This window comes from Maniola hyperantus, chromosome 28 (assembly GCF_902806685.2).
Source record: "Maniola hyperantus chromosome 28, iAphHyp1.2, whole genome shotgun sequence".
NCBI lineage: Eukaryota > Metazoa > Arthropoda > Insecta > Lepidoptera > Nymphalidae > Maniola > Maniola hyperantus.
This window is the reverse complement of record NC_048563.1, coordinates 443115-469451: the sequence shown is the minus strand read 5'-3', so window position 1 is coordinate 469451 and position 26337 is coordinate 443115. Positions and strand designations below refer to the sequence as shown.

At 36.0% G+C, this 26337-nt stretch overlaps 2 protein-coding genes across 2 annotated transcripts in view; both read left to right on the top strand.

Moving 5' to 3' along the window:
- Positions 1-12363, top strand: part of LOC117995123 (GTP-binding protein 2-like) — a 33490-nt gene extending 21127 nt beyond the window's left edge. Inside the window, exons 12-18 of the mRNA XM_034983120.2 lie at positions 6-132; positions 2262-2376; positions 3154-3386; positions 4458-4910; positions 6603-6698; positions 8141-8268; positions 9211-12363. Of these exons, the coding sequence (XP_034839011.1) occupies positions 6-132; positions 2262-2376; positions 3154-3386; positions 4458-4910; positions 6603-6698; positions 8141-8268; positions 9211-9253 (1195 nt within the window). The 3' untranslated portion in view covers positions 9254-12363. The remainder of the gene's footprint in view (positions 1-5; positions 133-2261; positions 2377-3153; positions 3387-4457; positions 4911-6602; positions 6699-8140; positions 8269-9210) is intronic.
- A 501-nt stretch (positions 12364-12864) lies between these two features.
- Positions 12865-25426, top strand: LOC117995130 (uncharacterized). Its single transcript, XM_069508335.1, has 4 exons — positions 12865-12965; positions 13114-13363; positions 14531-14665; positions 15108-25426. Exons 3-4 carry the CDS (start codon positions 14545-14547, stop codon positions 22334-22336), a joined length of 7350 nt encoding a protein of 2449 aa, XP_069364436.1. The 5' UTR covers positions 12865-12965; positions 13114-13363; positions 14531-14544; the 3' UTR covers positions 22337-25426.
- Positions 25427-26337: the final 911 nt, after the last annotated feature.

The following is a 26337-nucleotide window of genomic DNA, read 5'->3' as shown; positions in this document are numbered from 1 at the left end:
TGCAGGTTGGAAATGGAGGTGGTGCCAGTTTTCCCAGTGAGTTGCGTTCGCGGTGTGGGACTGAACTCTCTCCACGCGTACTTGCTGGCCCTCCAGCCGCCAGGGGATAGCGTGCAGCACAAACCAGAAGATGTAAGTTTTTTTTTTATTCAGATACAAGTAAGGGTGAGGCCCCATTAGTGCGTTGCGTCGCGTCTATCTTCTTTACTTCTGATAATAACAGTGATGTGATCAAAAATAAAAAAACACCTTACTTGTTATATCCGCTTACTGATATTGATGATAATGGCCAACTTCCTGGCTGCTCCAGTTGTCACTGATGATGAAAATCTCAGATAAAAATGTCCAAAATGTCTATGATACACTGATAAAATGTCCAAAAAAAAAATAAAAAAAAATATATTTGAAAAATGTCTATATTACGTACACTGATACTGATATATTTTTGAAAATGTCAATGATACAACTTCACCAAAGTCACTGATTACAACCCTCGAAAATTACGAGGTCCCGCCCGAGAACGGTAGGCTCGATGGACCAAAAAATGTGGTGGTTGGTGATAATGATAGAAATGATAACGGATAATGTCCTTTGATAGCTCCTTTAATGATACTAATTGATAATTGATTTGATAATGATATTGATGAGTGCGATTCGCGGCGCGGCCGGTGGTGCACTGTCTTTGTGAACTGCTAGGCGCCAGCTCGAGGATTGCGTAAACTGCTGACGCCGCACAGTTTAGTGTTCGGTACACACAGTGTCCCGAACAGTCGTAACGAAACAGCGCATTGTATGCCACACCTGCGTTGCGACGACGCACGATGTGATGATGATGATGATGAACACTCTCTGCGTCTCAGTTCAACCTTCGCAATGGATAGATACAAACGTGTTCTTTTGTTGCTTTTATTACGCCACTTATTGAGAAAATCAATATCAATCTCCTGTTCACTCATGATGGTAAAAAATGTCGTTACGCTCGTCTAAGTTCCTCCTCTGGTAATGGAGCGCATCACCCTCCCTCCCGCTTCGTCTCTTGTCTGTCGATCCGTTGAGACATCGCGCGCGACGACGCAACGGTCTAGTGGGGCATGTTATAAAAAATATAAATCATAAATCATAAATCATAAATCCTTTATTTTGCTACAATACATGTCACAATGGTAGTTAGTTTTTAAGGTAAGTAAGAATCAATGTAATCGGCCATTTCTGGCATGCAATTTTTTTTCTATTATAACACAATTAAATAACACAATTAACGTACTAATGGGGCTTTAGCCTTAGCCCTTGACTGCAATCTCACCTGGTGGTAAGTGATGATAGCGGGCTAACCTGGAAGGGGTATGGCAGTTTTTATTTCTCCCTTTGGTTTCTACACGGCATCGTACCGGAACGCTAAATCGCTTGGCGGCACGGCTTTGCCGGTAGGTTGGTAACTAGCCACGGCCGAAGCCTCCCAGACCAGACCAGAAATTTAGAAATTATAAAATTCCAAACCCCTGCCAGGAATCGAACCCGGGACCTCCCACTATTAAGACCACAGCGCTCACCACTGCGCCAGGGAGGTCGTCAAAGTATAGTAAAAAGCCGTTATTTTTGTTGTTTCGTTCTTTGAATATGTGTACAGGGTGTTTGTAAGCTGTGATAGTCTAGTGGTTAGGACGTCGGCCTCCTAAGCGGAGGTCAGGGGTTCGATCCCGGGCACGCATCTCTAACTTTTTGGGAGTTAAGTGTGTTTTAAGTAATTAAATATCACTTGCTTAAACGGTGAAGGAAAACATCGTGAGGAAACCTGCATGCCTGAGAGTTCTCCATAATGTTCTCAAAGGTGTGTGAAGTCTGCCAATCCGCACCTGGCCAGGCGTGGTAGACTATGGCCAAAACATCTTCTCACTCTGAGAGGAGACCCGTGCTCTGTGGCGATGGGTTGATCATGATGATGACAGGGTGTTTTATTTATTTAAATAGTTGTAAGTGAGTAAAGCGGGGTCTCACGGGTCTATTTGGTTGAATTTGCAAATATTTATCCGTCCGTCCGTTTGTCAGAGCCTCATAACACTCGCTTCTGTTAACCACTAGTCGTCTTCTCTATATGTAAAACACAAAAAATGATTCTACTTGTGTTCATTAAAGACTATCCAACCGATGTGTCCCAAATCAGTTTCATTAGAAAGGTAATAATGAGAGGATGTTTTAGGGTTCTTTTAGCGTAGTAGCACACGCCGAGTATCCGGTAGTATAAATGAAAAATCTGTTTCCAGGAAACGTGTGAATTTCAAATCGACGAGATTTTCCACGTGGGGGAGTCGACGGGACCCGTGGTGGGGGGCCTGCTGGCCAGGGGACAGCTGCACGAGGGGGACAACTTGATCATAGGTCTGTATATACAGGGGGCCTCATATTGATCAAAGTCAAAGTCAAAGTCAAAACGTTTATTCAAAGTAGGTAAAAAAATTACGCTTTTTGATAGTCGGTTTGCATTTGTAGGATGATGATAATTTTTACGCGAACTTAAAACTAAAGCTACGAGGGTTCCAAACGCGCCCAGGTCTGAGAAGAGCCCACAACAAACTCAAGTGTGATGGCCTCACACTATCGCCTTTGACATTTCTCCTTAAATTTAGTTTTAACATATTTTTTTTGTCTTCCATTTTCTTTCAAAATCTATATTTAGGGTTCAAAAAATTTTTTTTTTTTGTTAATCTATTTTTTTTGTTAATTAATTTTTTTGTTATTATGATCACACAAGAGGAAACTGTTGTCAAAATTATAAAAAGTGCTAGCCATTTTGTTCTTTTTTCTTATTTGATCGATTTCTTTCAAAACTGTTATATGTATTCTGGGGTTCCAGGATCACGATAATAATCATGTTTTTTGGGCAAATAAACACTTGCACATACGAAAAACTGTTATTAATTTTTTTTAAAGTGGACGCCATTTCGAAATTTTTCATAATTGATATTTGGGGGGGGGGGGGGTTTCTTGGTTATCATAAAGAGCACAAAATATGAATATTGTATTCATTAGGAGTGTGTTATAAATATAAATTACATAAGTTTCGCTTCTTTCGCATGTATACAACGTATTATTGAGAATTGGTAAAATGTATAAGGTTCATCTAAATTATTGTAACCTATTATTTGTTTTCACCAGGGCCGCTAGACACAGGTGAATTCGTGGAGATATCGGTGAAGACTATCTACAGAAACCGCGTGCCCTGTGGTAGTGTGAAGGCGGGCCAGAGCGCCTCGCTAGGTCTAAGCCACTACCCACCCAACCTGCGGCAGGGCATGGTGTTGCTTGCCGTGCCCGAAAAGTACAAGTGTGGTGACTGCGACAAGCCCACCTTTGGAGGGTGCCCGCCCGGCAAGTGCAAAGGACGACAGGTAATTTTTTAACGCTCGCTTCGCTCGGTTTCATTATTTTCTGTTACTAATGCATACAAATAAACTCACAACATACAAGAAACTATTGTTTTCATATTTTTTATTACAATACTCTGCTTGGATTTAGGTTTTCAAAAATCCCATAGGAACTTCGAATTTCCGGGATAAAAAGTAGCCTATGTCACTCTCCAGGTCTACAGCTATATCAATGTAAGAAAATCAAATCAATCCGCTGCGGCGTGATCGAAGGACAAACCAACAAACAGACAAATAAATACACCTTCGAATTTATGATAAGGGTAATAAATAACTGACCGTATTTTATGAATACATATATATATAAACCAAAGAAGTTTCACTTCTTTCGCATGTACGCAACGAATGCACGCAACAATTTTTTGTTCTTTTTAGATAATATAAGTATTTAGTTCAATTACAAATTACAGGTCATGGTGATAAGTGACTCTGTATACTTGCTTACTTGTACATTACATGAACTTTTACCTGTAGACCCTACACTAGGAGATGACCTGTAACGTAGGGTCCGAGTAAATAGTGTGGTTAATAACTTAAAAAAAACTCCGTACTACAGTCGTATTTTTTCGACATTTTGCAAGATAATTCAAAAACTACCTATGTCGCATAAAAATAAATAAAAATCTGTTTTAGAATGCACATGTGAATACCTTTCATATGATACCCAACTTGATATAGTTATCTTACTTCAACAATTGAAAACACTAATTTTTAGTTCACGACCACAATTTAATTTTTTTGTGTGACGTAACCACAAATTCAAGGTTTTCAGATTTTTCCCCAAATTTCATGAATCTAGGTCAACGGGAAGTACCCTGTAGGTTTCTTGACAGACCGACAGACAGACACAACAAAGTGATCCTATAAGTAAGTTTTCCTGTTAAATAAAATTAAATAAAATAAAAAACTAAAAATAAAATACGGGTTCCGTTTTTCCTTTTTTGACGTACGGAACCCTAAAAATACGTTTTCTTGTATTTATTGGACTCTACAGGTAAGCGTCCGCCATTTTAAAATCAATTAATATTGTTACAGATAAACGAAATAGTACAAACATCACAGAGCATTGAAAAGAATCGCAAAAACGCGCGGAGACAGCACAAAAATGTCCTCCAAGACATTGCCAACGTTCAGAACAATTTAACTAAAACCATAGACAAAGGTGCTGCCAACATACAGAAAATAATCATAGACAAGGATTTAACTAACGTTCAGAACAAAACAAATTCCATGGATGGAGAAGTCACCAACATTGAAAAACGAATCACTGACAAACATAAAGAAGCTACCAATGTTCAGAAAATAGAAAAAAATGCTACCAACTTACAAAAACTAACAAAAAGCATAGAGAAAAACCCCAACATGTATACGTCTGATGATGATAGCGAATATGTGACAGATGTGATAGTTTGTGATGACATGTGCGTTTGTGATGACTTAGTGGTATTAGAAGACCCTAATGATCCGAGGGGATGCATTTATTTCCAAGTAAGTAGTATTTTATTTTTATTTTATTTAATAGGAAGCCAACGGTATACAAAGAAAACTAATTATGACGACTTATATAAACTTAGGACTATCAATGTATACTCACTTACAGGCTAACTCAACATGCTTAACTAGAACTAAATAGTATACATTCTTTGTGTACCTAAAATCTATAACAATTAAACTATATATATATATATAATTATTAATACCTTAACTATATAATTATTAATAAAATTCCACAAGCAATTTTAGACTTGCCTTTACACAAGTTTAAAAAATGTGTTAAAAGTATGCTCCTAAAAAAAGCATATTATACAGTCGCAGACTATGTAAACGATAAAAAAGCTTGGATTTGACTCGCTCCAGCAATGCACGGGGCTGCAATGGCTTGTATAGTACGGTATAATAACATTGTAAATTGAAAAATTAAAAAGAGCAACCGCCGAGTTTCTTGCTGGTTCTTCTTGGTAGGAACGGCATTCCGAACCAGTGGTAAATTAAACCTGACTATTCATAAGCACTTTTAAAAAGTTTACATGAATAAAAAAACATTCTATTCTATTCTATTCTAACTAATTACCTACTCAATAAGTTAAACATACAATAATTCTTACAACTAACAATAAAAACTACAATTAAGACTAACACTAGTACCCTACAATTTCAAAATGAATCTTTAAATATTCCACAGTAGGATTACTATAGAATATTTAAAGATTCATTAGGTGGTTTTTAATTTTGCTTTTAAATAATGAAGCGGAGTGTTGAAAAAAAACTAGGTTAGCTTTTCTGAACACATTGTTATAGGATATGACAATTCTATTAAGAGGTAAGACTATAGTATTTGTAAGACTTACTTATTTTACTTTTAAATCCATACTAATATTATAAATGCGAAACTGTGTCTGTCTGTCTGTCTGCTAGCTTTTCACGTTCCGACCACGTTCCCAACCGTTCAACCGATTTTGATGAAATTCGGTACAGAGTTAGCTTATATCCCGGTGAAGGACATAGGCTACTTTTTATCCCGGAAAGTTGAAGAGTTCCCACAGGATTTCAAAAAACCTTAATTCACGCGGACGAAGTCGCGGGCATCATCTAGTAGTGAATAAATTATTTTTATGTTAAAAAACCGGCCAAGTGCGAGTCAGGCTCGCGCAATGAGGGTTCCGTACTACAGTCGTATTTTTTTGACATTTCGCACGATAATTCCAAAACTATGATGTATAAAAATAAATAAAGATCTGTTTTAAAATATACAGGTGAAGACCTTTCATATAATACCCCACTTGATATAGTTAATTACTTCGAAAGTTGAAAATACTAATTATTAGTTCATGACCACAATTAAATTTTTTTTGTGTGATCTAACCCTCAATTCACGGTTTTCAGATTTTTCCCCAAATCTCAGCTATAAGATCTACCTACCTGCCAAATTTCATGATTCTAGGTCAACGGGAAGTACCCTGTAGGTTTCTTAACAGACAGACAACAAAGTGATCCTATATGGGTTCCGTTTTTCCTTTTGAGGAACGGAACCCTAAAAGTGTGTATATTCATATCTCTATTGATGAAAGTTAAAATTCGTACTATAGGCTGTTAGGCTATACAGGGTGTATGTTAAAAGTCGTACTATAGGCTGTTAAGGCTATACAGGGTGTATGTTGAACGGTAGATGATTGTTTGCAGGCGTCAGTACACGTGCTGCGGCACTCGACTGCCATCTACCCCGGCTTTCAGTGCTCCGTGCACGTGGGCAACGTGCGCCAGACGGCCATCATTGAGGTGAACACCATTTGTTTTTAGGGATCCCTATCTTCAAATAAAAAATCCGGCCAAGTGCGAGTCAGACTCGCGCACCGAGGGTTCCATACTCGGGTTTTTTTTTTTGCACGATAAATCAAAAACTATCAGTACCCTTATTATAAATGCGAAAGTGTGTTTGATTGTTGGTTTGTTGGTTTGTTGGTTTGTCCTTCAATCACGTTGCAACGGAGCAACAGGTTGACGTGATTTTTTGCATGGGTATAGTTTTAGACCTGGAGAGTGACATGGCAGACGGCCATCATTGAGGTGAATACTATTGCTTTTTTTTATATTATTCATTATAGGTATACGCTTGACCACAATCACACCTGATGGGAAGTGATGATGTGGCCTAAGATGGGACGCGTTTACCTAGAAGATACCTATTCACTCTTGTTTTAAAGATACCCGGGTTGTAATTGGTAGGAAGAACATATCGCAGAAGAGTATTCCAAACCTTAGCCATGCGTATGAGGAATGATGACGCAAAACGTTTCGTGCGTGTAAATGCTTTATGATACCATTTGTTTTTAGGGATCCCTATCTTCAAATAAAAAATCCGGCCAAGTGCGAGTCAGACTCGCGCACCGAGGGTTCCGTACTCGGGTATTTTTTTCGACATGTTGCACGATAAATCAAAAACTATCTCTGTATATAAAAATGAATCGCTGAATGTGTTGCTGATCGCAAATCTCGAGAACAGCTGAACTAATTTCGCTAATTCGTTTTTCATAATACTCCTTGAAGTACGAGAATGGTTCTTACGGAGAGAAAAAATTAAAAAATTGCCTGAAAAAGAATCGACTGTTAGGCGCTACGAAGTTCGCCGGGTCAACTAGTTTAGTATTAAAATTAATAGAAATCTGTTTTAGAATGTAAAGGTAAAGGTTTTTCGTGATTCGTTAACCACAAATTCACGGTTTTCAAACCTTTTCTTACCTGCCAAAGGAGATCGCCCGTGAACGGGCCCTCTTTTGTGGCATCGTGTCAAAACTTAAATTAAATTTTTAAAAAATGTGTTATTTTTTTACGATTATGTTTTATTACGACTTTTTTTCACTCTATTATTGAAAATATCCACAATTACAGTTAGAATCGTAGACATGCATTTATTTTGAAGAAGTATTAATTAAATATAACCTCAATATCAGCAATATAAAAAATAAGATTTCTTTATGACCAGGGTGAATAAATAGAAATCGTTTGCAGAATATAAAGAGTTAATTATTTGTCTACAAAATAAAATTAAAACCATGGTGACATATCAATTATATTGGGGGGGGGCCAAAGCTCCTAAGAAAATGGGCAATCTCCTTTCATGATTGTAGGTCAACGTGAAGTAGTACCCTCTAGGTTTCTTGACGGACAGACAACCAAGTGTAAATTAACGCCTGCTTCTATACAAGATGCTTGATTCCCAGGGTATAATGTCACCAAACAACGTACTACGAGCGGGCGAGGCAGCGCCGGTGATCTTCCGTTTCGCGCGCTGCCCGGAGTACTTGGTGAAGGGCAGGCGACTGCTGTTCACTGCTGGATTGGGGACCAGGTGAGAGAAACCATGTTTTTATTCTCTCTTACTCTCTCTCTCTCTCTCTCTCTCTCTCTCTCTCTCTATCTATCTCTCTCTCTCTCTCTCAATTTATAATTATGTAGTAGGTAATAATAATAGTAATCTTAAGGTATTTTAATAAGAGTTGACTTGATGTGATTATATTATATTGACTATTTTTTAAATTATTTCTTGGTTAATATATTATAGGTAGATAATTATTATGTGACATGTGATATTATATTATGTGATATGTGACTGTTGAACATTATAATTCTAAAAAAAAAGTTATAAAATAGCTTATTAATAATAGATAATAAGAAAATAAATTCTGTATGCCCACTGTATGGCGGATTGTAGCTGTAAATAAACCACTGTAACACCATCATTGTACCTGCAATCGTGCAAATAAATGATTTGATTTGATTTGATTTGACTTGCGTAATGCGTCATCCCATACAAATGACAGAGATCGTAAACTTTTCCAAAATTATAGAATTTTTTAGTATTTTATTTCGCGTTCTTTTTTGTGGTATCATATTAGTTCTCATCAATACTATCACCTGTATTCGTTTTTGCTAGCGTTCTGGTTACACCCTGTATATGTGAACAGTGACATCTATGAAAAATTTTTGGAACTTATGCTGGAAAGTTTCTCATTACAGGATTTTCTTACCAAATAGACAAATAGATAGAAATGAATAGAATAGAATAAATTTTTAACCAAATAAACTTTTACAAGTGCTTTTGAATCGTCAGAATAATTTACCACTGGTTCGGCCTTCGGAATGCCGAGAAGAACCAGCAAGAAACTCGGCGGTTGCTCTTTTCAAATGTTCATTAGAATAATACTACGCGATATTGAATGCTATACATAGCAACCATAGACACATTCTTTAAGAACCATAGACTTATATTTATTTTTTCATTCTGTTTCAGAGCTATCGGTCGAGTGACGCAGACTTTCCCGTATGTTCCGTGAAAATACTGAACCGTCAATTTATGAAAAATAAAAAAAACTTAAAAAAGCACACAAAATATAAAAAAAGTCTTGCAAGCACTTTTGAACTGTATAAAGTTTATCTGTACATAGTAAATCTATCACTGTCCTAAAAAAGAAAAAAAATTAGTACTTTTCTATACTTTTTTGTTTTAATAATAACTCACAGTACGCGGCAGAAAGTAATGTTCATCGACCTTTAGAAGGAGATAGCAGATTTGTAAAGCATTGTCGCTGTCGTTGACACTGACAGAACGTCATATAGGTATGAGTGACAGAGACAACGCTCTACAAAGCCGATATGTCATTCTAAAGGCCGATGTACATTACTTTCGTCCGCGTACTATATATCGGCCTTTAGAATGACATTTCGGCTTTGTAGAGCGTTGTCTCTGTCACTCATACCTATATGACGTTATGTCGGTGTCAACGACAGAGACAGCGCTCCACAAATCTGCTATCTCCTTCTAAACGATGTACATTACTTTCTGCCGCGTATTGTAAGTTATAATTATTTTTTTAAGTCGATATGTTTGATTTGTTAAAAAAAAGCTCATTACGTTTTGGGCATTGGTGCAATGATCAAATAACTTTTATGATATTTTTAACCGACTTCAAAAAAAGGAGGAGGTTCTCAATTCGACTGTATATTTTTTTTTTTTTTATTAATTACAAACTTTAGAAAAATAAGTTCACAAATGTCCATCAACTTTTCGCGTTTGTATGCGTTTTAAGGAAATAAGTATCACGTGAAAGAATTATGTTATTTAAGAGTTATTAACTTTTATGTTATTTTATTAATTATAGATAGATTACTAACTTTAAAAAAAAAATAAGTTCACAATTTGTGGTTTGATATTGTGAATAATAATATTGTATTATACTAGCTTATGCTCGCGACTTCGTCCGCGTGGACTACACAAATTTCAAACCCCTATTTCACCCCCTTAGGGGTTGAATTTTCAAAAATCCTTTCTTAGCGGATGCCTACGTCATAATAGCTATTTGCATGCAAAATTTCAGCCCGATCCGTCCAGTAGTTTGAGCTGTGCGTTGATAGATCAGTCAGTCAGTCAGTCAGTCACCTTTTTCTTATATATATTTAGATATATTATATTATTTTTATTTTGACAAAATAAAAAGTGAACAATTTACACTAGATAAAAAGCGGAGACTGGTGTTGTCTGTTTGCAGCCCAAATAGCCCATAGTCTGTGCTAGGGCTGACAAAGTTCATCGACCTCTCACAAACATTCATACAAACCTAAATAAGGAATATGTGTGTGTGGTTTAAATTTACTTGATTTTTTTCCTCCGTAAAAAGTTAATTAAAATTATAAAAAAATTACATGAATATTCCCTATTGTAATCTGTTATACACAATCTCTGAACTCCCTAGACAAGCGCACTCCTTAGGCTGCATCATCACTTGCCACCAGGTGTGATTGCAGCCAAGCGCTACTCTATAAATTCCAAATTTACGCGTTATATAGTTAGTTTAATTCGATATTTAGTACTTTTTTCTATAATACTAAACGCTTGACCACGATCTCACTTGAGGGTAAGTGATGTGCGATTGTTTAAAAGTAACGTAAAACTAAGTTAAAATTAACTTATTACTAAAACTTAACTATTGTCTTAGACTAGAGAAAAAGTTAGATAGAAAAATGTTTACACAATAACTTTTCTAAAATAATAAAGAACACAATTTTAACTGCCCTTATGGATCTGGATTCTAGCCAATTTTTTGCTTAAATATGGTATTTGACAACTAGTCAAATCAATAACTTTTTATCAAACTTCAAAACGTGCACGTAGGTAGTGTGCGATATTCTATGAATTACTGGAATGTGACGTCACATCATAATGACGTACTTTTTACTTTTTTATTTAATAACTAGCTTATGCTCGCGACTTCGTCCGCGTGGACTACAAAATTTCAAAACCCTATTTCACCCCCTTAGGAGTTGAATTTTCAAAAATCCTTTCTTAGCGGATGCCTACGTCATAATAGCTATCTGCATGCCAAATTTCAGCCCGATCCGTCCAGTAGTTTGAGCTGTGCGTTGATAGATCAGTCAGTCAGTCATTCATTCAGTCAGTCAGTCAGTCAGTCACCTTTTCCTTTTATATATATAGATCACAGAAATAATTTATTTTTGATGTACTCAAATACCCAATTGTATTTTAAAATGTTAAGATGAATTGGTACGCTTGTGTGAGTAACACACACGCGTAGTGGCATTGACTACGTCATACTATATTGGCGCGGCGTTTACGCACCTATTGACACCTATGGGCGTACGGGCGTGCTTCAAAAAATGGTGAACTTTATGTATTTATAATTTATAAGTACAAATAAAAGTATACTTAAATCATCCTAAAAAGTTATGTAAGTAAAGCTGCACATAAACGTACGACCTTTTGTTGTGTTGTACGCCGCCTCCAAGTAATATTAATTCGTTTAAGACTAATTTTTCAAACGCCGAAAGAATTTTATCTGACGAATAGATTTGACATTTTTGCAGACATACAAAAATCACAAAAAGACAAAGCTTGTAATGCAGTCAGCATTACAAAATTTAACTAAATCGTTATATTATATCAAAATATTTTAACTGCACTTGTGCAAGTGGGCCATAAAGTAGTAAACAGTATAATTATGTATAGTTACTTAATTTTTATTACCCTTATTATAATTGAATTAGCTTACATATCCCGGCTTCCGTTTAGCTTTAAGTATATTAATATGTAGAGAGACTAATTAGTGAACTTTTTATTATTATTAGAGTAAAATCGACATATTAGATATTGCTTCAAAAGCAGACAGATCCAGTAGACTTTATTATAATTCGGGTAAATGTTTTAACTAAGTACCTAATTATATTAGCTAAATTTTAACGACTTTATTTTGTAAAGTCGTTTCTTTTTCTGTAATTATGAAGTCTGTTTTCTTTTGTGTTTTGTAACTAATTGATTCAAAATATTGTGCATTAAAATAAAAAATTATAAGAAAAGACAATTTCTCTTCACCTAACTGTGAAATGAGCACATATTTTATAAAATAAATTTCATAAAAATTAATACATCTTACTTTTTGTTTCATTTTCTTGGAGAAACCCAAAGGAATTATTTGTTTAAATAAAAGTAGGTATGCTCCGCCTAGAATACAATTTACGAGCTATCTCCTAGCTATATTGGAACCGGTTGAGTAATTGTACAATCGTACGCTGAATAAGCAAAGATTTGTTATTATTTATTCTGAAAGAATTAAAAGATAATTGTTTATTTTGTAAATCCGCTACCAATACTTATTCTCATTCCCGTTTATTAAATTCTAGAAGAAACACAATACAAGGTAAGTGAATACATACTCTCTCTGAGCATACTCTGCTAGGTACTGTAACGAGAGAAATTCTACTTTCTAGCTTTTTTCTTAACATCTGCGTAAAAATAAGGACGTGTACTCACAACTGAACCGGACTATATCTATGGTCAATAGCCCAAACTCAAAACCCTAGAATCCATGTTGTGATAAAATTGAGGTTATAAAAAAGTTTATCTTCAGCAGATCCTCTATTAATCTGTGGCAGCCATCAATGGTCTTTTTGTATTTTGTGGTTATACCTATTTATTTTTCGAGTTATTTTTTCATTTGTAACTGTTCGAAACTTGGAAACTATTTTGAATTTTTGGTAGGTTACAAATTAATTCGACAATTCAACTTGTACAATTACATATTTGTTTGGATTGATGAAATTGAAATGACCGTTATGTCGAAGCAACGCCAAGCTTTCTTCTGTATTTTGTGTTATTTTTATAATATTAGTTATTTATTTACAGTTCAATCACACATCCCGGTGTTATTGAGGTTACGTAAGAATACAAAAGTAATTTAAGAGCCCAGTAATCACATTTTTTTGATACGTAATACCTAAAACTACGTAAAGAATGCAAGCCAAAAACTGGATTTTACTAATAGGCTAACAGCCTAAAATGTAATCCATAATACTTTGTGGACAGTTCGAGAAGCGGGATGTGTATATCTTCATAGAAGATAATGAAAATCTGTTTTTTCATTTGAGAGTGAACGGTAAGTCTTTTATCAAGTAAATGTTGTTTTTCTTACGAACGCTGTTAGCCCGTCGGTCGGTCGGCTAAATACTTCCTTTTCTTACATCCTGGTAGAGATATGTGGCCTATTTGCTTTAGTACAGCTCAATCAGCCAATTTTCAATGCCTGAAGACCAAAATCTTTGAATAGGTGTGTGTTGCCAGTGATGACGTACAGGTCCTGAGACATGAGTGCTAACAATGGGTCTCATAAGTAATCTCAGTCTAACATTTCAATTTTACTGATAAAATTGAAATGTTAGACTGAGTAAAGAGTACTCTAAAAGTAGTGTTGAAATAAATATTTAGAACTTAATAGGTGTACTAGCGGATGCCCGCGACTTCGTACGCGTGGATTTAGTTTTTTCAAAATCTCGTGGGAACTCTTTAATTTTTCGTGATAAAATGTAGCCTATGTCCTGTCCTGGGATGCAAGCTATCCCTGTTACAAATTTCGTCAAAATCGGCTGAACAGATGGGCTGTGCGAAGCTAGTGGACAGACACACTTTCGCATTAATAATATTAGTATGGGTTATACTAGGGCCTAGTATAAGGTAGGGTAACAAACATACTTATGGAATAGTTCTGAAGTAACCAGGGGATGAAAAATTTGACTTTCTGGATGCCTACCTTTTTGTTTTGTAATTTGAATTTGAATTTGAATTTGCTAGTTAACTTTGTTTTTGAAGTAAAACTGCCTTTGATGTCACTTGAGAGTTAACTCTTTGAAAGGCTGCCAAATAGAACAGCTGCATTGACAGGGGGGTACTGTTGGAGAACAAAGGCTTAGAATATTCAAACAAGAACAAACGGCTCAAACTTGACGGCAACGTTAGTTCTGATTTTCGCCACGCGCCAAGATAGCCTTGTCGCACTGTAGCTAGTGATATCATAAAAACCTTTTCTCTACTCATTTTAAAACGTACAACCTGTCGGAAATATCTCCTTATTTTCGCCTATCCAGTACCCAAACAGTATATAAACACTATATTCTACCAGTACCATTGCCAGTACCAGTGTTGGTACCATTGCTAATGCAAGCACGTTACATAAAGTCATTAAGCCAGTTTCTCAGATATTTCCGACGGGTTGTAGAAGCCTGTTTTACTTTGAGTTTTTTTGAGTAATTTTGTACATTGTTTTCAGGTAATCCATAGACAATGTCGTCCGACATAGACATAGAGGAGCACGATGTGCTGGACAACCCTCGGATAAGGCACATGTTCTCTGAAATCACTACCATTAAGACAGAGGTTGAGGACTATGAGGAAGAAAATATGGGTATATTTTATGTCTATCTACTTTACACTTTTAGAGTCATGATTGCCTAGCAGTTCTTCTGCTTCTTGCTGATTGGCGGCTGTGCAAAGCTTTTCCAGACCCTGTATCACGTTGACCGTTTGCCAATCTATTGAGATTGCCCCTGGCGTATATAGAATTCCTCGCTAAACTCTGAATTCAAAGTAACACCCTCAAGGAACAAAATATCACTTTGACACAAACCCTTGTAACACAAATAACTATTACAGTACTCGGCAGAAAATAATTTACATCAGCCTCTAGAATATTTCGGCTTAGTAGAGTGTTGTCTCTGTCACTCATACCTATATGACGTTGTGTTGGTCTCAACAACAGAGACGGCGCTCTACAAATCCACTATATCCCTCTAAAGGTCGATGTACATTATTTTCTGCCGCATACTGTAAGTAAATTTTTTTTTCAGATACATCAATTGACATTGAAGAAGATTACCATACTTACCACCATCATGCTCCGATTGTAATTAAAGTGGAGAATAATGTAAAACCTTTCAACAACAAAATCATTATCGGCTCTAAACCACCAAAGTCTACATCAGAAACCCAGGAGACAGTTTACCAAGGTACGAGTTTTCTGAGGGCACATTTACTAGGTACAAGTTTGCAAGGAACAGAATTGCAAGGGACAAGTTTTCAGGGAACAGAATTGCAAGGGACAAGTTTTCAGGGAACAGAATTGCAAGGGAGAAGTTTTCAGGGAACAGACTTGCAAGGTACAGGTGTCCAGGAATTACAAGATTCAAGTTTTGAAGAACCAGGGATTAGTGAGGACACGGTTTTGCACGAAACAGTGATTTCAAAGACAGATTTTCTACTACAAGAAAGAAAATTCCAAAACAAAATAATACTAGGTACCAAAACCCAATCGTCGAGTAATTCAGAAGGAAGTACTTTAGGGGACGAAGAATTTGAACTTCCAGATGTTTACGTGTTAGTAGAAGACTGTAAGGACTTACTAGATAATAATCCTTGTTTTTGCAAAGAATGCAAAATTCTTTTCGCCACTCGCAACGATTTGGATGCCCACAAAATGATTTCTCATTCATTTTTAGTTGCCGTCAATAAAAATAAAGCTGTCAAAAGCACTAGCAAAAGCCATGCAAAGATTGACAGCGACTGTAAAAGTTTGTTGTGCAATCATTGTAACACAGTGTTCCCTAATACTATCGCACTTTTGAGACACACATATGAACTGCTACCGGGTAACTTTGAATGCGATAAATGCGATTCAGTTTTCGAAAACAACGCAGCGTGCAAAGCGCATATGGCTAAACACCATACCAATGAGTCAAATTTGTCAGGTCCCGCAGGCACGTATGCTATTTGTAAAATTTGCAGCTGTCATTTCAGATGGCCGGCCAAATTGAGGACGCATATGTTTTCATTTCATCGTACGAAAGAGATAGGTGATGTCAAATATGTTAGGTCAGATTTTCAATGTCATTTTTGCAGTTCCAAATTGATTAATAATCGGCAGTATAATCATCATATTCTGAAACATCATTCTAAGCTCTATTACGGAAACTCCGCGGATTTCGAGATGATTTCTAAATTTCAGTGCCCCCAATGCAGCTTATGCTTCTCCTCAGACTATTCGGTTAGGATACATTTAGCAGCGAAACACGGCTACTTAGGTAGCGTCGAAGATTCCAAGAAGCTGGCCAATTTCCGTAAAACTCCGAAAGAATCGAAAAAAACAGCACTTTCGAAACTACCCGCAAAATCAATAAAAAAGGAAACCCAACACATAACAAGAACTCGTCCTTTACCAAAATCGACTTTATTCAAATGTAATAAGTGTTATTTACATTTTGTTTCGTGCATTAGCGCCGTGTTACATTCGAGGACATGTATTCCGACTTCAAAAAAAGGCAACTACAGATGCTACCAATGTAGGCGAACTTTCAAGATACAAGATAAATTTTATCACGACTACCAACACAGTAGTGCGGATAGATTCAAAGTTATCGAAATATCTCGGAATATACTAAACAGAATCATATGTAAATGCCGAACATGCGAAATCTGCTTTGACGAAAAAAATTTCATGACGTTCCATACAGATTCATGCAACAAAGATATTCCTTCCATACAATGCAAAGAATGCAATGTATGGATGCATGCTAAAGCAATGCCACTGCATAAAAAAATACACGCTAGTGGACTTACGTTCAGAGATTTTATATTCACTGAATACCTTCACGTCAGTATGGCTATTAAAGAACAAGAAAAGACTAATTTAATAGAAAAACATAAAAGAAAAACTACAAAAATAGTCAATATTAAACAAATAAGAGTCCCAATCAAAAGTGACAAAAAGTCAGTATTTTACTGTCGAACTTGTAAATGTTGTATGAGGGCGAACATTCAGCAACAAAAACATTATATCGGTCAATGTAATACCGACGACAGTCAGACCCTAACTTGCAAATCTTGCGGCTTGAGATTTACCAAAAAAGGTTTCCTATCCCATAGGGATATACACAAAATGTTTCCAAAACTAAAACTGAAAGATTTAAAATTCATTGACATACAAAATGGTAAGAAAATCGCTCCACCTTTTCCGGATTTCAAGAAGTGTAAAAAATGTAAAGTCACCTTCTTCAGCGCTGGTGCTTTGAATAACCATGCATGCAATTCGGAAGAATCTAAAATTTGCAAGTATTGCCACGAAAAATTCAGCGATCTAGCGTACAAATTACATCTACCGTATCACCAATACGCAGAAACAGTTAACATACATGAAGATCGAGGTATAAATAATGATATGTCTCAAATGAATGAAAATATACCGGAATTAATCAAAAAGTATAAATCTCTAAAACAAGTTTGGAATATACTATATCTATGTCAATCTTGCGACATAGTAATCGATTCTTACGATAAAGTCGTGGAACACTGCCAAGACCATTTCTGCAATATGCAAAGTTACAATGTCACTATAAGCCATTGTAATATTTGCGATTTGAATTTCGTAGATGCATGTTTCAAGAGACATCAAAAACTACATCTGAATGATGATATGGATAAGGATTCCTTCATTATACTTGCGTATAAATACGAAAGTTTGCTATCAGACTCTTGGATGGATATGTTCAAGAGTCTAACGAAGGAGCAAATACAGTTAATATTATCTAAGAGTATGTATAAGTTTACGAGATGTGTCAGAATGAAGGTAGTTTCGAAAGGATCGTTGGAATTAACTTTGTATCAGTGCGGTAAATGTAAAGTCATAGTGGCGCCCAATAGAGTGACGGAACATTCGCAAAACGTTAACGGCAGTTGTGAAACTATTAGACAAAAATATGGTTGCTCGATTTGTTCATTGAAATTCGCATATAAATCCCATAAAATCGTCCATGAAAACTTGCACGAAATCCGAAAACTCGATATTAAATCCTTTAGGATAATACAGTTTCATGCGGATAAACAATTTAGCGTTACTGAGCTCAAAAATGTGGTCGATGAGGTAGTAAAGCATGGCAAGGAAAAAAATCCCGAAGGACTGAAGTTTATTAGATGCCAGCACTGTGGCAAACTGATCAATAAACATAAATACGGGAGACATATACAATACCACGAATACTATAACATATACAAAAATAAAGTTACATCGGTTAAAGAAAATACACAACAAAATAAACAAACAAGTACAAGTAACAAAATACTCAATTTCTATGTATGCAGAGATTGTAAACTTTGCGTTGGTAAATCGGGTATTAAATCGCATATATGCGACGATAGTGGTAGTAAAAGGAAATGTGTTAAATGCTCTCTTATGTTCAGAAGCCAGAACTTAGCGTCTCATTATAAATCGCACGAAAAAAACAAATTTAATAGAAGCAACATGCGAGTGATGTACTTCGATGGCGAAGTTATAGATAAAAAGCCTATTAATAGAGCTCTCTTTGAAACTAAGAAGCTCGATCAGAAAGCGGTAACTTTGTATCAATGTACACAATGCACTTTGTGTATTTGGAAAAAAAGAAATTTAACAAAACACGTTTGCTCGTTGAAATCTCACACGTTCACTTGTGAACTGTGCGGACTCGCTTTCCTTAATTCGAGACGAAAAGTGCATGAAAAAATTCACAAGCACATAAGTTTCAACAATGCTGATGTTGAAATAATCAAATTTAATAAAAACCCGGGGAAATATTACACAATGCCTTTTTCACGTAGACGTAAGCGCCCAACGAGGTATGAAGAAGCGGATGAATTTAAAGTTGAAAAACGTAAACTTGTTTCAACAAGTAAACCCAAACTTACGACAAGTTACGAAGGACCAGTCGCTAAAAGACCTAGAATCGATAACCTTAAATCGATCAATGACTTTGTTACCGTTATTAATAGATATTTTAAGTGTAAAACTTGCAAATTACTTTTCGTGACTCTGTCTGGATTGATGGAGCATGAAAAATCATGTAATGCAGATAGAAATGCGGTAAAATGCGTGGATTGTCACTTAGTTTTTCACGCATCTATGATACACGAACATAAGAGATTACTAGATTGCAAGCATTATATCAAGAATAGAGTTTATATTCTTACAGTAAAACAAATCGGGAAAGACCATTATAGTGCAGATAACTGGATTGTTCAATGTCTCAACTGCAATACACATAATATTTCCACAGATGGCTTCCAGTATCACTTGAAAAACAATCATCAATCCAAATATACGATTAAAACTTGTGCAAAATGCAATATTAAATTCTTTTCGACTAGTTACATGTGCCATTTGAAAGCACATCATGGGGAGGATGAAACTGATATTTCCGAGCTGAGTATCGCATCTATCGAAGATACCACTTTGGTTGAAGCTCTTAAGGATTCACCGAAGCATGTCGTGTATGTTGATTATCAACCAAAACCAAAGATAAGGAAAAGAAACAGAAACACGCTCTCAGGTATATATCCTTGCGATGTTTGTGGACTCAATTTCATACATCCTCGAAGTCTCCAGAGGCACAAATACAAGGGATCACATAAAGAAGAACGTGTTAATTGCAATGTATGCAACTTGATTTTTACTTCAAGATCTCTAACAAAACATTTGGCACTACATCATAAGAATCAAATAAAAACAAGCGATGGTGTAAATGCTAGAGTAGTTGCAAGCAATTCTAGTGTCATCGATGAACACCAGTCTAATGCATCGATAGATCACGATGATGACGAAACAGACATGGACGAATCAAGTAAAGGTGACAAAAATGACGGTGATGATCCTTTACTTATTTCAAATTATAATGATAGATCTACTAGTGAATATTCGCGTAATGATGTAGTAAATTCTAGTAGAAATACAGAATCTAGTGGCATTAGAACTACTAAGATAAGGAAAAGATACAGAAACACGCTCTCAGGTATATATCCTTGCGATGTTTGTGGACTCAATTTCATACATCCTCAAAGTCTTGAGTGGCATAAATACAAGGGATCACATAAAGAAGGACGAGTTAATTGCAGTGTATGCAATTTGATTTTTACTTCAAGATCTCTAATAAAACATATGGCACTTCATCACAAGGATCAAATAAAAACAAGCGATGGTGTAAATGCTAGTGTAGTGATCGATGGAAACCAGTCTAATGCATCGATAGATCATGACGATGATGAAACAGACATGGACGAATCAAGTATGGGTGACAAAAATGACGGTGATGATCCTTTACTTATTTCAAATTATAATGCTAGATCTACTAGTGAATATTCGCGTAATGATGTAGTAAATTCTAGTAGAAATACAGAATCTAGTGGCATTAGAACTACTAAGATAAGGAAAAGAGACAGAAACACGCTCTCAGGTATATATCCTTGCGATGTTTGTGGACTTAATTTCATACATCCTCAAAGTCTCGAGAAGCATAAATACAAGGGATCACATAAAGAAGGACGAGTTAATTGCAGTGTATGCAATTTGATTTTTACTTCAAGATCTCTAATAAAACATATGGCACTTCATCACAAGGATCAAATAAAAACAAGCGATGGTGTAAATGCTAGTGTAGTTAAAAGCAATTCTAGTATTATCGGTGAAAGCCAGTCTAATGCATCAATAGATCACGACGATGACGAAACAGACATGGACGAATCAAGTATGGATGACAAAAATGACAGTGTTGATCTTTTACTTATTTCAAATTATAATGATAGATCTACTAATGAATATTTGCGTAATGATGTAGTAAATTCTAGTAGAAATACAGAATCTAGTGGCATTAGAACTACTAAGATAAGGAAAAGATACAGAAACACGCTCTCAGGTATATATCCTTGCGATGTTTGTGGACTCAATTTCATACATCCTCAAAGTCTCGAGAGGCACAAATACAAGGGATCACATAAAGAAGGACGAGTTAATTGCAGTGTATGCAATTTGATTTTTACTTCAAGATCTCTAACAAAACATATGGCACTTCATCACAAGGATGAAATAAAAACAAGCCATGGTGTAAATGCTAGTGTAGTTAAAAGCAATTCTAGTATCATCGATGAAAGCCAGTATAATGCATCTATAGATCACGACGATGACGAAACAGACATGGACGAATCGAGTATGGATGACAAAAATGACGGTGTTGATCCTTTACTTATTTCAAATAATAATGATAGATCTACTAGTGAATATTCGCGTAATGGTGTTGTAAACTCTAGTAGAAATACAGCATCTAGTTGCACTACTCAAAATATGACAGGAATATATAATTGCGACGTTTGTGATATGAATTTTGTAAATCCATATAGCTTAATAAGACACCGAAAAACGGGCAAGCATGACGAAGAGAGACACAAATGCCAAGAATGTGGCTTAATTTTCTCGTTTGTATCCGTTAAAAAACATATGGACATTCATCATAATAACGATGAAAAAAAGAAAATTCCTCATTCTAGAAAAACACATTATACTCATGCCGACGATAGTATAGTTGAAAGCATTTCTAAAATGTTTGTTATTAACCAACCTAATACCTCTTCAATTCAAGATAATACTACGAATACTAAAAATATTACAACAATTAATAATGGAAATAATAGTAAAGCATCTAATCCAAATAATAGTATTGAAACTACAACTGAAAACATAAATAATCCAAGTACAACTGAAGAAAATAGCATTAATAATACAGTTGGACCTTCAAGAAATGTCGAAAACAACCCTAACAATATAAATGAAAATAATACACTAAGAACTGAAGTACTTAATAAAAACAAACTATTCAAATGCAGTATATGTAATGTATATTTCCTAACAGCTGAAGATTGCAGTGAACATACAAATAATCACATACAGTTAGACACATTCGAATATATCGCTTGCAAAATTTGCGAACTGCAATTCTGCTGTGAATTTTTGGGTAGACACATGAAAAATCATAGGGAAAAAACTTTTTCTACTGAAGATTTGATAGTGGCGGAATACCATCCTAATAGTAATGGGGAAGTCCAAATAGATACTTATTTATTCGTAGATAGGCTAAAAACTAAATTAGTATCTACTACCATTGATGATACTGAAGTCGTAGATTCTACTACTGAAAATTTAGTGGATTCTCAGAGTTCTGTATCTGTTGAGGATGCTTCGGAGACTACGCCATGTATTGAAGCGGATATGGGTAGCGAAGCATGACTTCTTAAGGACTAAGGGTGATAACTATAAAGCGCACTCTGACTTAGCTTAGACTTAAGACAGAGTTGAAACGAGACAGAGTTATATCTCTCACATAAATTTGTCTTTGTTTTAACTCAATCTTAGGTCTGAGAAAAGTCAAAGTGCGCTCTATAGATCTTAGCCTAAGATTTCGGTCTAAATGCCATTTCATAGTCACTAAATTACTGTGGTTTAACAAAAATACTGCCATATCCCTTCCAAGTTAGATTGCATTGATTTGCTAACTCAGTGTCTTACACTGAATGATAACCACCGAGCCCCTTTGACATTTACTGTTACTCCATTGAAGGTCTTCTATGAAAAAATATTTTAATATCACTAAGTCAAGCAGCAATATAGAGCGAAGCAATGTCAAATGACCTCGGTGGCTCATTCAGTGTTAGACACTGAGAACGCGAATCGCAGTTGAGATCGCAATCAAGGGCTAACTAACTAAAAAAATGTCATTTACAGTATTTAATGCCACTTAACAGAATTTTGGGCTTTTTTCTTTTTAACTGACTTCAAAAAAAGGAGGAGGTTCTCAATTCGTCGGAATCTTTTTTTTTTATACACCCTAAAACTGTTTAAACATGCAATTGTATAGCCAGCAAATTGCCGTCTTTAGCACGCAATCTCGCATTTTTATCTATGGTTTCTTGGCAATTTTTAATTGCAATCGTATTGCCGGCAAGTTGCTGTCTATATCTTGCATTTTGTTTTATCTTAGACTTCTGTTACTGAGATTTTTGGATAGAAGCAGACGTCACATGCGTAATCCCATGATAATATAAGTACAAGAAACTAGAGTACTCGGCCGAAAGTAATGTACATCGGCCTTTAGAGTGACATTTCAGCTTTTTAGAGCGTTGTCTATGTCACTCGTATCTATATGACGTTTTGTTGGTCTCAACGACAGAGACAGTGCTCTACAAAACTGCTATCTAGTTCTGAAGGTCGATGTACATTACTTTCGGCTGTACTAGCTTATTCTAAATAATATCTGTCCCGGCTTTACTCACGTGTTTAGTCGACGCTAGCCCGACTAGTTTCGAACCCATACGGGGTCCTTTTTCAAGGGAGTCCGCGCACGTGCCGCGGTTTTGACTGCGGGACGCGCGTGCCGCTGCCCGTAGAGCCCGTTGTGAGGGTGGCTGGGGTGGGGGGGGAGACAGCTGCCGATCGTCTCCCGACAGTTCTTGCTGTTCTTCATCGCTGGAACCGTCACCGAAATCCAGACACGCGGAGCTAATGGTGTCCTGTCCCACGACTGATGCCCTGGGTTCGAAACTAGTCGGGCTAACGTCGATTAAACACGTGAGTAAAGCCGGGATAGATATTATGTACTAGCTTAATTAGATAAATAGTCAAAACTTAGTTATCTTACAACCTAGAAAATCCAAAATCTTATTTTTCAATGGCGCGAAAATATCTCAACCAATCTTAGCGCGCCTCCAACCGCTATTGGTTGTTGCCTACGCGCCATGTTTGTTTCGCGTTATGAGCGAGATAGCACGAGTCTCTGTTGTTCTTGTGTTTAACACCTTAACGTCAAGCAATAAGGTCTGTATTTGATTGTTGTACATTCGGGTTTAGTCGGCGTTAGGTTGCGCTTTTCTGCGCAAACGCATTTTACCGATGCGACTTATAAAACTACTATTAACCGTTCACAATAACTTGACCCCTGATGTTATATTGGCACTATTGCAAATCACGCAATAATAAACCCTAATGTCTAAAGAATAAAGCATACAAGGCAATGGTGCCAACATGACGGCATGGTTCAAGTTATAGTGAACGGTCTTTATTACTGTACTTTACTGTAAATAGATTTTTTGAGAAAATTACGTACACGCTTTGTATGTGTTTTGTGTTTATTTTCATACATTGTTGATTAGTTTTTTCTAGGAATTAAGTATTATTTAGTAAGATTCGTATCGACCATTGGTTTTTTTTTTGTATAATTCGTGCCAGTTTTCTTTAATTTTTTTTTTTTTTGTATAATTTCGTCTTGTTCTTTTGTGCATTTTTTTTAAAGTGATTACATCTTTAGTGCCGTTGTGATTTCAAAGGCGATGATACGAAATAGCGACACTACCTGCTGACAGACAGACAGACGGACGGATGGCGGAGGCTTACTAATAAGGTCCCGTTGGCACCTCGGGTTACGGAACCCTAAAAATGGCAGACAGTGTGGACTGCCGATAGAAGTGAAAACTTAAAACTATGAAATAACAATAGTTTTTTTGGATTATCAAATTAAATTTTGATTTTTGATCCTACTAGTTGTATCAAAAATAAAAATTTCACAATTTGTAAGTTAAAACCATTAACATTATACAACGAGAGCCAGCGCGTGCCAGACCTTCGTTATTTTATAAAAGCTAAAAGTTTCTCTGCGTATTGTTCCCAACTCAGGGAAAAACGATCAGCGAATATGAAGTTAAACTTAAAGTTCAAGGGGGTCTGTCATGGGGGTTGCCACGACACTAACTGCCGCACTGAGAGTCGATTAATCGTTACTTAAGTTTAGTTAAAACGAGACAGGGCTATATCTCTCACATAAATCTGTCTCGCTTTTACTCAATCTTAAGTAACGATTAGCGACTCTGAGTGCGGCTGTTCGGGTCTGGCAAGTGGCAATGCATGACGTGATTTCCAATACTATTCTGAATAATACTATATATTATTATTTTGACGTAACATTTTTTATACCTTTATTACCTGTTATCTTCCAAAACCAGTATGATCCAAACTTGATAGTCGCGGATCGTTCCTCCGTGTTGGGGACATAACGCGGAGAAACTTTCAGCATTTATAAAATAACGAAGGTCGGGCAGACGCTGGCTCTTAGTCCATTAGTTTAGTTTTTACATCTATCAGCACTCCGAGCACTATTAACATTACCATGTCGGTGACGCAACCTTGAAGTCTGTACCCATCCCAAAAGCGTCCAACGCGCCTAAAGAACTTTTCATTTCAATACAATTACTTAATATTTATAATTTAATGTGAGTAAATTAGTTTAAGGAAGTATTTCATCAATAAATATTTTTTTGATATTAATAATTGTTTTATTTTCATACCTTTTGGAAGTTGTTGAAATCCAAATTTTTGAAAATGCGCACAAGTCGGTTCAGAAAGCTCGGAGTATTCGGTGTTCATAGGTTGAAAAATACAGCTCCTTTTGTTGAAAGTCTGTTAAAAAACCGGCCAAGTGCGAGTCAGGCTCGCGCACCCAGGGTTCAGTACTACAGTCGAATTTTTCGACATTTTGCACGATAACTCAAAAACTATGATGCATAAAAATTTGTTTTAGAATGCAACAGGTGAAGCCCTTTCATACGAAACCCCACTTGATATAGTTATCTTACTTCGAAAATTGAAAATACTTATTAGTTCATGACCACATTTTTTTTTTGAGTGATGTAACCCTAAATTCATGGTTTTCAGATATTTCCCCTGCCAAATTTCATGATTCTAGTGAACGGGAAGTAAGTACCTACCCTGTAGGTTTCTTTTCTTGACAGACAGAAAACAAAGTGATCCTATAAGGGTTCCGTTTTCCCTTTTGAGGTACGGAACCCTAAAAAGGAGCCTATGTTACTTCTTGGTTGATTCTCTACTTGTTTGTGAAAATCCTATCAAAATAGGTTCAGCCGTCCCGAGGATTAGCCCGTTCAAACATACAGACACTTCAATTTTATTTATTAGTATATTGTGGCTAATTCCGTTGGACACAAAATCTCAACTAAACTGAAATGGAACGTCTAAATCTATTGCTATTTGCTATCCCTTTCATAATGTTGCTTGCGAAAAAGAATAACACTAGATTTAGACCTGTTAATTTAGTTTTGTTTAGAGATTGTGTAAAAGAGAATCTGCCCCAGTACCTAGTTAAATAAAAAACATTACTTTTTTTGTATAATTTGATTTTATTATTCGCTTTTAATACGAGTATCTAAACGATAATTTTCAAG

Coding starts and splice junctions, on each gene's coding strand:
- LOC117995130 (XM_069508335.1), top strand. CDS start 14,545: ATGTCGTCCGACATAGACATAGAGGAGCACGATGTGCTGGACAACCCT. Junction 14,666..15,107: donor CTATGAGGAAGAAAATATGG/GTATATTTTATG, acceptor TTTTTTTTTCAG/ATACATCAATTGACATTGAA.